General features: G+C 33.5%; 2 protein-coding genes across 3 annotated transcripts in view; both read right to left on the bottom strand.

Moving 5' to 3' along the window:
* Positions 1 to 13,357, bottom strand: part of katnip (katanin interacting protein) — a 1,410,884-nt gene that overhangs the window by 922,844 nt on the left and 474,683 nt on the right. The window lies entirely within an intron of this gene.
* Positions 1 to 13,357, bottom strand: part of sspo (SCO-spondin) — a 188,443-nt gene that overhangs the window by 154,625 nt on the left and 20,461 nt on the right. Inside the window, exons 3-4 of one of the 2 annotated variants that reach the window (XM_087307978.1) lie at positions 12,039 to 12,168; positions 400 to 489 (exon numbers count right to left, since the gene is read on the bottom strand). In XM_087307978.1, the coding sequence (XP_087164104.1) occupies positions 400 to 489; positions 12,039 to 12,168 (220 nt within the window). Of the gene's footprint in view, positions 1 to 399; positions 490 to 8,413; positions 8,564 to 12,038; positions 12,169 to 13,357 lie in introns of those variants that run through there. The other variant, NM_001442551.1, reaches the window with a different exon arrangement.

Genomic DNA, 13,357 nt, shown 5'->3' with positions numbered 1-13,357 from the left:
CGACACGACACTCTCAGAAATAAAGGAATAAAGGTACAGTAGCTGTCACTGGGGTGGTACCTTTTCTAAAGGTACAAATTTGTACCTTAAAGGTCCCTATTAATACCTCAAGGGGACATATTAGTACCTAAAAAGTACAAAAGAGTCACTATTGAAATATTTAAGTACTAACATATACTTTTGTGGTACCAATATGGACCCTTTAAGTACAAATGTGTACCTTTTTAAAGAGTACCACCCCAGTGACAGCTCGTGTACTTTTATTTCTGAGAGTGTATTTCAATGAGTGCCATATAGGGTTCAATGGTTAATGCTCAGTGTCAAGGGTCTTGATATAATACAGCTTGACTGAAAAATTAATATTATAAATGAGTATGTTATTGTGGTAAAATCTCTCACCCCATGACTATAACCAGATTAAACCCCAGCAGAGACACCAGCAGAGCCTTCATTGTGTTTCTGAAGAGCTGAAGGTCTTCACCATCCAGACTGCAAAGAGAGTAATCTGATTAAATAAAAGCATCCAATGAAAATAAAATACAGTCAACTTCATTTATACTGTTTATTTAAGCAATTTACTTTCGTTATTTTTGACCTATTTAAGCTTAAATGCTTGAAAAGAATTCAAAAGACAACCAGTATAATATTTGGTCTAAATTTATATTAAGTTTACTTACATTTAATTAAATTATTTGGTACGACACACTTATTATGAACATACATTTTTACATTGTACTTACTGTATACAGTTGAAGTCAGAATTATAAGCCCACCTGAATTATTATAGCGCTTGTTTATTTTCCCCCCAATTTCTGTTTAACGGAGAGATTTTTCCAACACATTTCTAATCATAATAGTGTTAATAACTCATCTCTAATAACTGATTTATTTTATCTTTGCCATGATGAAAGTAAATAATATTAGACTAGATATTCTTTTAAGATACTTCTATACAGCTTAAAGTGACATTTAAAGGTTTAACTAGGGTAATTAGGTTAACTAGGCAGGTTAGGGTAATTAGGTGAGTCATTGTATAACAGTGGTTTGTTCTGGAGACAATGCAAAACTAATATTGCTTAAAGGGGCTAATAATTTGACCTTAAAATGGTGTTTAAAAAATGTAAAACTGCTTTTATTCAAGTAAAAATAAAATGAAATTTGGGAAATATTTAAAAAAGAAAAAAAATTCAAAGGTGGCGAATAATTCTGACTTCAGCTGTGTGTGTGTATGTATATATATATATAATTTCTATACTTCTATCAAGTCAAGATTCAAGTCAAAATTATTATTATCATAAGGTCAATGGGCAACTATTGGTGCAGCACATAATTCATAAACATCACACAAAACAAGTAACACACATGGGGCCCTATCATACACCCGGCGCAATGTGGCAATGTGGCTAGTTTCAGCTCGGCGCAAGAGTCATTTTGACATTTTGCACCAAGCTGTTAAAATAGCAAAGGCATTTGCACTCATATGTGCGCCCATAGGCGTTCTGCTCTAAAAAAGCAGGCGTGTTTTGGTGCGTTACTATTTTGAGAAACTATAATAGTCTGTTCTTTAGCCAGAACAAAGCCGGTCTATTGTCCGGCGCAGAGCTGCGCCTCGATTACACACTGCCTAATACACACAAGATGTAGAGCAATACGCAAATATCTTTACATATAAAAAAGAATATATATATATATATATATATATATATATATATATATATATATATATATATATATATATAAAGGATTAAAATATTACAAAACATATTTTTTTCTAGCCTACATGAATTTAAAAACCACTGCCTTCATGCTTTCTTCATCTTGGGGGCTTTTTCAGCTCATTCAATTTGCTTTTAATGTTATTATTATTAGCAGTATTATTTATTATTTGCATATTTATATTTGTTTTATTAAAAACAAGCTGATTTGTCCACCTGCAGGTTTTAGACCATATGGGGCACAGCATGTGTTTTAGGATATAACTCAGGTTTTTGAACACATTTTGTTATTATTGTTCATTTATTCGTTTGCTGGACATTAGAACTGAATTTAGAAATAGTTTTGAAACAAATCTTTGTGCTTAACAAACGAAATTAATTATGTGTAGGCTAATTGATGTCTGTGCGTAAAGGTTTCCCTATCCATGAGAGTGAAAGTGAAAGGTAATAATTTATCTCTCATTCTCGAGCTGCAGATGCTCTGTTTAACTGTTTTCTTGCTAGTGAAATGCTCAGTTTTTCCACTTACACTTACTTTACGTCATGTAAATAGCAAATACACCCGTGGCATGACGCAACTGGCTCTTAAAGGGAATGGGAGATGAGACTCTGTTTGTTTTATTCTCAAAACACACCTATAACTCATTAAGAGAATAAGCTCAACCCTTTTAGACCATGCGCCATGGCGCAAAGCAAATTTTCCGTCCTTAAATTAGCAAAAGTGGATTCCAACACGCCTTGAAAGCGTTTGCGCCCTGCGCTTTGCACTTTGAGATTTGACAATTTAATATTAAATCTGCTTAAAAAGATTAAAAACAAAACATTTCAGGAAAGTACATTTGAAAAATATTTAAGCATTCTGAAACAATGTAACGAGACTAAAACATAATAAATAAGTAATAAATTCAACTAGACATTTAACAATTTCTGTATAAATGCTTATCAAAAGTTTATTTGTTTAGAGCTTTTCACAAGAAATCAACAAAGCAGCTTTACAAATGGTGTAAACAAGGTGTCAGGTGATTTTAAGGACAAAAATAAAACAACATGTTGTGTGTATCTTTATCATACATGTATCATGTTAAGTGAACTAGCATACATGATGCAACTTGAATATTTGAAAGTCAGGTCCTTTATTAGCATTATTTTAAAAAATCCTGGATTTCACACAATTCCTTCATGTTGTCCCAACATAAATTAACTTGATTGTTTTTTACAAATTTAAGTGGATTGAAGATAATACAAATTGTGATTGAAACAATTGTGTTGTTACAACTAATTTTTTATAAGTAGTTTGAACAAGCAGCAGACGGTTTTGAGTGTAACTACAATAACTCAAGAAAACAATCTATGAGCAATCTATAAATCATATTATTTTGTGCTGTAAACATAATCAATTATTCATTCATTAATTTTCTTTCAGCTTAGTTATTTTTACTAGGGGTCGCCACAGTGCAATGAACCAGCAACTATTCCAGCATATAATTTACACACACTCAAAAAAATTTATTTTATTTTATTTTTTGCTTGTTCAAACTACTTAATTAAAAACGAGCTGAAACAACACAATTCCGGAGATTTCATTGGGACAATTTAATATATGTTCAAAACTGTTAAGTAACTTAATAAATTTGTGTTGGGACAAAATGAATGAATTGTGTAGAACCCTTAATTTTTTACAGTGCAATGGATGCCCCTTCACTGCAAAACATGCAGGGTTTCACACAACTTATTCATGTTGTCCCAACACAAATTGATTAAGTTTTTTTGTGAAATTTATGTGGATTAAACATAAAAAATTAAGTTGTCCTAATGAAATCTCAAGAATTGTGTTGTTTCAGCTCAATTTAAATAAATAATTTGAACAAACATTTTTTTGAGTGAGCACGCATGCAAGCGCACACGCACACACACACACACACACACACACACACACACACACAATGACCAATTTAGCTTATTCCAGTGGTTCTCAAACCGTGGTACGTGTACACAAGCTTCCTTCTAGTGGTACGCTGAAGTATCAATGAATAATTAAAGTAAAAAAAGAAAACACTTTCAACCCTTTAACGCATAACACTGATGTTATCAGTAAATTGATTTTAACAGGGTAAATCTTTTATTTTATTTTACATTTTCTAATGTTTGTTATGTGATCCATCATTTAAAGCCATCTCATCCCCATATTTGTAATGATTGTTGGGGCGTATCACGTATTTTAATATCCCAGGTATGGTTTAATTATATTTAATTAAAGGCTTTTCCAACACACAAAGCCTACTCTAATGCACAGTAAGCAGATCTAATATCAAATTAAAATATATGATCAAACTCATATATTTAACAAACAAGTTAATATTTAGATTTCATTATTTCATTTTTTTTGCTTAATTAGGCCTGTTACTCTACTGTATTTTAATACTGGTCATTATCATGGTACTTGGAGAGCCCTTTTTTTCTAAGGTGTTACTTGTTGAAAACAATATTTAACTTTTAGCAACCCAAAGAAATTGTGTTGATAACTCACACTAATGGAGTTGTCTTCTGTTTTTAAGTCCACACACCTGATGCTTTTTGTTGTTATTTTTTTATACAACTGAATTTGTTTTCAATTTTAATTAAAAAAAAATATTTTTTGGAGTACTCAACTTAAAAGCTTGAGGTTTTTGCTATGTAAAAATGCCTCTGATTGAAGAGGAAAAGATTTGGCCAACATAATAAAGTTTGATGTCTGAACTTCATTTTGTTAGATGTTTTCATAACTTCAATATATTAATGCAAACTGTTCCGTTCATTTATTTAATTTTTTTTGTTTTGTTTTATCTAAACAATATTTTTAGAGTGCAATTTCTTTTACATATTATACATATTAATCAAGACGTTGGACAACAGTGTTTTGTTATGTAGCCAATTAAAATGTAATAATATATTTATTTCTTACGGGGGCTAATAATATTAACAGACAAAATAAAAAAATAAACAAGACTTCATCCAAAAGAGAAAGATAATGGGAAATACTTTAAAGGAGGGTCTAACTTTAACTGTATATGAACACATACAACGTTAACAACACTACACTCAAAAAAATGATGTTTGCTGTTTGTTCAAACTACTTCATTAAAATGAGCAGAAATAACACAGTTCATGTGGAGGGTTGTGCGACAACTGTATTGCTTTCAGAGATGGCAAAAGTACACACATCCTTTAATTAAGTAGAAGCACAGATACTCATGTTTAAAACGACTCTGGTAAAAGTAAAAGTACTGACTACACGTTTTTACTTAAGTAAAAATAAAGAAGTACGGCCTCAAAACCACAGTCCAAAACCATGCAGTATAGGTGAATAATAGGTAACTAAATTTGCAGTAGTGTATAAGTGTGTGTAAACGTGAGTGTGTATGGGTGTTTTCCAGTACTGGGTTTCAGCTGGAAAGGTATCCACTGTGTAATTCATATGCTGGAATAATTGGCGGTTCATTCTGCTGTGGTGACTCCTGATAAATCAGGGACAAAAAAAGTGTAAAGCATACACTCAATGCATCACTTAGCGGGTTTCCACACAAGTTTCTGCATCTTGTTTATATACGAACAGCAACTACGCTAATTATTCTCTTTATTCTCTATTTCCACCTGGGAATACTCATCCCAAGGTCCTCAGATTATGTGGAGTCATTGATTGGATCCAAGACCAGCGACAAGATGATCCTAAGGTTTTCATATCCAGCTGCTATGCTGGTCATGGGGAGTGGAGAACATGAGACTGATTCCATTGACGCTCCAGGGACAGACGAGTCTTCGCTGAGGCCAGCTTCCAGCCTCCACCGCTGAGACTGCAGCTCTGCACAAGACGTTTGGCCAGCGGAGAAATTAAAATGGTCGTGCCCAACTGAGTCTGGTTCTCTCAAGGTTTTTTTCTTCACTCTCCTATCGGTGAATTTTTTGCCCTCTCCGCTGTCGCGACTAGCTTGCATGGTTCAGGATTGGTAGAGCTACCCATCGATGGATTTGCTCTTCAGTGTTTGGACTCTCAGTAATGATTTTAAAGCACACTGAACTGAGCTAAACTGAACTGAACTGTGGTATTCCACAAGGATCAGTTTTAGGTCCAATAATATTTATAATTTACATTAATGATATGTGTAAGATATCAGAGTTTATTTTATTTGCAGATGATACAAGTATTTTTTTGTTCTGGGCATAATTTACCAAAACTTATGAAGTTGATTAAAACAGCAATTTATAAATTGAAATTTTGGTTTGACGTAAACAAATTGTCATTAAATATAAATAAAAATAATAACAATCTGTATGTACAATGCAGAACTAATAGAACATGTGGGGTATTTGGAGCATACAAATCCTTCATTTTTTTAAATTCAAGATACTCAAGTTCAATGACTTGGTTACATTTAAAACAGCACAATTTATGTTTAAAGCTAGGAATAAACTACTTCCAAAATGCATACAAAAGTTTTTTGAAGAACAAAAAGGGGGATATAACCTGAGAGAAGAAGTCAATTTTAGGAGGTTGAGAACAAGAACAACTTTAAAAGGTTTGGGTATGTCTGTATGTGGTGTGAAATTATGGAAGAGTCTAGATCAGACTCTCAAACAACGTCAGGAAAATAATCAATTTAAAATACTGTATAAATATAAATATATATATATATATATATATATATATATATATATATATATATATATATATATATATATATATATATATATATATATATATATATATATATATATATATATATATATTAAAGGAATATAATGATGAAGGTGATTAAAAAAGGGTAAAAAGAGAAAGATAAGATGCAATTTTAATTAATTGCATTCGCAGTACTGTTTGTTTCTTTTTTCTATTTGTATATATACTTTTATTTTTTCTCTGGGAATATGTTACAAAATGTAAAGGTACAAATGGAATCAAACATATAATTTGTCAAGGATGCCATAAGGATAAAATATGTCTCATGTAAAAAGAAGAGATAAGTAAAAGAAGAAATAAGTTTAAGTCAGTGGTTCTCAAACTGTGGAACGTGTACCACTAGTGGTACGCAGGCTTCCTTCTAGTGGTACGCGGAGAAATTAAATATGTCATGTACATGCTGCACACATTTCAAAATTTATCAAAAATGATGTATATAATATGCCATATATGACAAATAGCCTATATTTCTGAGGTAATCTGCCACATTTTTTAACTGTGCAGAGTTTTAGCTGCTTAACTAGGTCTACTACACTACTGTATTTCAATATTGCTCATTTTGGTGGTACTTTAAGAGACAATTTTTTTCTGAGGTGGTACTTGATGATAAAAGTTTGAGAACCACTGATTTAAGTAATAAATGAATGATGTATGTGGTAATGGGGTAAGAAAATAATAAGCTTGTGCTTCATCCAGCCTGATCTCACGAGAAAACGTAAGTATTTTACGTTTTGGCAGTTTAGTGGCTAATTCGTACGAATTCGTACAAGTTCAGTCGTAAGAAAATGTAAGATTTGAAAAAAGGAGGCGTGGCACCTAACCCCACCCCTAAACCCAACCGTCATTGGGGGATACGCAAATCGTACTAAAATTTACGAATTAGATCATACGAATTTGTACGAATTAGCCACTAAATGAAAAAGTTACGAATTGCCGTGAGATTGTGTTGGCTTCATCCCACTCCATTTTCGACCATGTTGAAATGTATTTTTTTGTTAAAAATATTTTATGTATGATATTTTTTTAGAAAATAAATAAATCAAATCAAATCAAGATGTAAACCCTAAAAACTGAACTAAACTGTTCCAGTTACTATGACCATTTATGTGAAGCTGCTTTGACACGATCTACATTGTAAAAGGGCTTTACAAATAAAGCTGAATTGAATTGAGACAAAGCTGAAGGATAGTGAGTGAGAAAGGTATGTAACTAGTCCTCACATCCTATTGATACATTAATATTAAATAACTGACATTTCCAATTTGTATGTAAAATGTTTGTTGCCAAATTTACGAAAGTAGCCATGCAGCATCAAACTCTGCAATATAGCCTAACAACATCGCTTAAAAACGCGGCCAGTGAATCATCATCCTGACGCAAACTCACATTTGCTTTACATTCAATCCACTTCAATTTGTAAAAATTAACAAGTTAATTAAACGTATTATTTGCAAAATAATAATAATAAAAAAAGAAATAAAATTAAAGGGGCTAATAAGTCCCTAACTGTTGTGCAATACATTACAAAACACAATAACTACATTGTACTTATTTATTTTCATGTAAATACCTAGTAGTTACTAACCTATATATGCAGTTGAAGTCAGAATTATTAGCCTACTGTTTATTATTTACCTCAATTTCTGTTAAAAGCTGAAGGATTCCTTCATGTTGTCGCAACACAAATAGATTGTGCATAAACCCAGCCTTTTTTCCAGTGTAACAACATTTACAAATAAAAAAGTGTTGCATGCAGAACTGTTGCAAACAATTTATTTGTGTTGAATTTAAACAAACAAATTAAGTTTAATAATGTTCAACTTAATTTGTTTGTTTAAATTCAACACAAATAAATTGTTTACAACCCTTCAACGTTAAAAAGTTGAGTAAATCCAAGGAATCATCTTTGAATATTTTTTTTTCAGTGCAATTAAACACACAATCAGCAACATAAGCGTGATCGAATTCTGCAGACAACACTTACCTGAATCTTTAGTATTCCTCAGAAACACAAAACACAAAAAAGTATTCCTTTATCTGTATTGATTCCTATAATCCTCCTGTTATTCCACAATCATATATCGGATAAATCTCCGTCTTGACTCATCCACAGATGTTGATTGGCTATTTTTGCTGTGCTTTAGTGTAGGTGTGTGTGTTTTAAGCTCAGAAAGTGGACGTGTCTGTGGCAGCATGTGTGCAGAGTACCATTGGTGGACCATTCAGCAGGTCACAGCTGTAAACGCATCCATTAGCTGCTCATTTGGTGACGCGGCTGAAATAGAAGCGAGGCTAGACGAGCTGGTGGAGATGCTCTGATGGAGGCCTGTTTGTGCAGGTCTAATCCTATAAAGACTCACTTTGGTGGCAGGATTTCGGGGGCGTTTATTTAATAAAGTAAGTCAATAGGTGAGGAGCAGGGGGCATGTAAACGCAGGCGACATCTCGGGGGTTTCCGGACACAAACACAGCTGCCACCTTTCAACATTTCCTTTACAGTAACAGAAGATTTACTATTAATTTCACTATACGGTTGAAGGCAGAATTATTTGCCCTCCTGTGAATTTCCCAAATGATGTTGAACAGATTCAGAAATTTTTCACAGTATTTCCTATAATATTTTTTCTACTGGATAAAGTCTTATTGGTTTTATTTTAGCTAGAATAAAAGCAGTTTTTAATTTTTTAAAGCCATTTTAGGGTCAATATTATAAGCCCCCTTAATCTGCATTGGCTTTAGATTATCTCCAGAACAAACCACTGTTATACAATGACTTGCCTAATTACCCTAACTTTACCCTAATTAACCTAGTTAAAATATAAAAATATCTAGTCTAATATTAGGTGCTGTCATCCCGGCAAAGATAAACCATGCAATATTGTACATGAATGAGTGACCTTTGACTTTAGAGGTGACCATTGTACTGCATCCACTTCCACTAATCTCTGCTTAACATGCAAAATCTTTGTGAAATGTTCAGCTTGACTTCCTGAAGAGGGTAAATAGTCTGGATTTGTGATGCTTTTGAAACACTGATCTATTTAAACAGAGTTACTAAAAGTTAACTATGAATAGTAAAATACATATTGTTTAAATTATAACATTCATTCATTCATTTATTTTCTTGTCGGCTTAGTCCCTTTATTAATCCATGGTCGCCACAGCGGAATGAACCACCAACTTATCCAGCGAGTTTTTACGCAGCGGATGCCCTTCCAGCCGCAACCCATCTCAGGGAAATAAATTATAATATGACCTACAAAATGTTTACTGAAATAAAAGGTTTTAATTCCAGTTATTCCAATTTATGCCATAAAATATCTTAGTTATATGTAAAGAGAATGTTCCTCTTGTGAAATTTTTATTATTTTGCACTGTTTAACAGTGAGGACAAACAAGCATGCGCTAGGTCGACAAAATAAAGTTAATTGGCTGTGTATGAGTGTGTGTTTGTGTGTGTGTGAATGTGAGAGTGTGTGGGTGTTTCCCAGAATTGGGTTGCAGCTGTAAGGGTATCCGCTGCATAAAACATATGCTGGAATAATTGGTGGTTCATTCCACTGTGGCGAACGTTGATAAAAAAGGGACTAAGCCGAAGGAAAATGAATGAATGAATGAATGAATGAATGACAGCGCAATTTAATTTACATTTTATTTTAATTAGGCACGTTTTTGTATAGCAGTGGTTTGTTCTGTAGCCAATCAAAAAAACTATAATTCCTAGGGGCACTAATAATATTGAGATTAGCATTTGAATGTTTTATATATATATATATATATATATATATATATATATATATATATATATATATATATATATATATATATATATATATATATATATATACACACACACAACAGTTCTGTCTGGATCTCGAATTCGATTGGCTAATATCAACATTCGTACAGCCTCTTTACCCTTTGTATATTACTCCGCCGGTCCGCCCACACAGTCTCCCGCAAACATCCCATTTTTATTTCTTTCTAAAGCACTCCCGTAAGTTCACCCACCCCCCTCATGAGTACAGTCTGTAAACTAAACACCCCCGGGTTGCCAACTTTGGTACAGTACCCGATCAAAGCCCGAACCCAATGTATCCAGGTCTCAACCTCACCCCCGAGCACCCTCTCCCCCCCAGTCTCCCGGATTTTCAGAGACATGTTGACAGATTAGATGATCTCTCTTTTTGTATGTTGTAGTGTTGTATTTATACCGATTTGCTCGCATATCAGGAATGTGTGTTGTGTTGTTAAGCGTTTTTCCTTATCGCAAACACAACAGCAGTCTGGTAACGTTAGTGGATTCGTTGTTATTTCGTGGTTAATTATTGTGAAATCCTGAATGCTACAGAGAAATACTGTAGACTGTAACACTTTAAGAAGATATCTCTGTAGATGGATGGCATTTCATGTCACGTTCAGCCTTATAATCTTAAAGTGTAAGTAAAATCAGCAGTTTTGTCATCACTTTAGACATAGAGTCATTCAAACACTAGCTGTAAAATGACGTTGGTGCATTAGTAATGGCTTCTGCTGTTTTGACGTCAACTGCAGATGTGAATAAATGATGGAAAAAAGTAGTTTCTAATAAAAACAACAAAGTGTTTTTAGACTATCCGTGTTTGATTTTCTTATTTATATACAGGATTGTGATGTTGAACTGTTGTATAAACGCAATATCACACTCGTAGCAGTGCGATATGGCCGTATATCAGCACTGCTACGAGTGTGATATTGCTCATATATATATCATACATAAATATATATGTATTTGCATACCCCTTGCATACATATATGTCTGCAAGGGGTATGCAAACTTTCTAGGACAAGATATTATATATTTTAAGCTAAAAATATACACTATAACATTAAATATTACTAATACTTCAAAATTCAATAATAAAAAAGGAAAATATTTAAATCTTAATTCAAAATGAGAGAAAAAAAAACAATAATAGACAAATATTTACTTTGATATTTTGCACTAAAATGCTATGCTCTTGGTAGACGGCTAATATTTTAGTCCAGGCAGAGAGCCTCAGATGACCTACAGATGTACACACTGAAACATGAATGTCAAACACTAATTCATCTTCAGCAATAAAGACAGAGCAGTGTTTTGAAGATAAGTCCTCATCTTCCAAATGAGAAGACAACTGTCAAATATTTAGATCTGGGCATAAACCATCCTCCAGAAAGAATCAACATCCTGAATATCCCAATTAAAAAAAAAACATGCAAGAGAAAACAAGTGTTTTTCCAAACTCACAACATTTTTGTGCATGAAAATGCATTTCTTATTCTGAAACATTTCAATCCTGGTGAATGTATGCATCAGTAATTTTGACTTAATTTGACATTATCTATTTGCATTTTGCATTTGCAAAGACTCTGCATTTACAGTATGTGCACTTGAGATTAATTGTATTATATGTTTGAAATATTATAGAACATCCATGATTTTTAGGGGGGGGAGCAACAACATTCAAATAAAGTGTGATAGATAAAAAAAAATCCAAAAAAATGCTGTTTACTGTAACAGAGAGACACATTTGTAAGCATTAACAAGTATGATTAAAACAATCAGCAGTAAATCAAAAGCAGAATACCTGCATTGTTGGAGTTTTATTTGTCCCTCTGGCCTTCTTATAAGCTTTTCATCAATAGACAGTTTAGACATTTCATCTTTCCAGATAAACATCAGCATAACAAAATGTACACAGCCAAATATCTGTGAAGCTGAAACAGATCATACCAGAGAGAACACAGTGATCAAACTGAGTGCCAGCAGAAAACACTTGTGTTAATAAAGCACAAGCATAAAACTTAACATTGCACATGAGAGATCGCAGCTTTTCATGTATTAAGGGATAGTTTGTTTAAAAAAATATGCTAATACCTTAATTTAAGATACAATTCACACTATTTACTAGTGGTTTATTACCCTCATATGGTTGCAACACAGGCTCATTCTGAAAATGTACTCCTATATACATTTCGGGAGATCGTGAATTATGTAGCCAGAGGTACGTATGGCTGTGTTTGATCTTTAAAACAAACACTACATGTTTTAATGACCACTACTTTTCACGCCTACCAGCTGACCACTTACCTCCATATTGATGACTTTTTTGCTGTTACCAATTTGTTCAGTGGCTCGCTGTGTACAATGGCAGACTTGTGATGTGGAGCAGAATTGACTGTGACGACTGGCGTAGAATGCTTCAGAAAGCAGGTATGACAAAAAAAAGACAAAAAAACAAGTATTAAATCAATTGGGGCAATCAGTGCTTTTGAAAACACTATTGGTTGGGTTTAGGGAAGGAGGAGGCTGGATCAATGGATCAGTCAGTCAGTCAACAGCGGCCTCTGGTGGATTTACGCAAGAAATGAAAGAATGGCATTCAAAAAGAAATTTGAGATCTGAAAAAGCGCACACAGCGGATTCTGATGGATTCACGAAAACAAATATTGCATACAAACGTAGCTCCTGGGATATATTTGGCGCTCTCCAGAAATGCATACAGGAGTACATATTCAGAATGAGCCTGGGTTGATATTATTGTGATATCGGCTGTTTGTTAGTACCAATAAAGCACATATTCTGCATCTTTAAGATTCTACATCCCTAATCATAATACCTAAATTTACTGTAACTACTACCTTAATAATTACTGATAAGCAGAAAATATGAGCATATTGAGGCAAAAGTCATAGTGAATAGTTTATTAATAGCGAGAATGAAAGTGTCGACAAATGTACTCACTGTTTACTAAATTAAGTAGTATGACTTAAGGGTTTGGCAAAGCAGTGGCACAGTAGGTAGTGCTGTCGCCAGCAAGGAGGTCACTGGGTTGCTGGTTCGAGCCTCGGCTCAGTTGGCGTTTCTGTGTGGAGTTTGCATGTTCTCCCTGCATTCGCGTGGGTT

Source organism: Danio rerio, chromosome 24 (assembly GCF_052040795.2).
Source record: "Danio rerio strain M-AB ecotype USA chromosome 24, GRCz13ab, whole genome shotgun sequence".
Classification (NCBI taxonomy): Eukaryota; Metazoa; Chordata; class Actinopteri; order Cypriniformes; family Danionidae; genus Danio; species Danio rerio.
The sequence above is the reverse complement of the archived record's forward strand: the minus strand, read 5'-3'. Positions and strand labels throughout refer to the sequence as shown.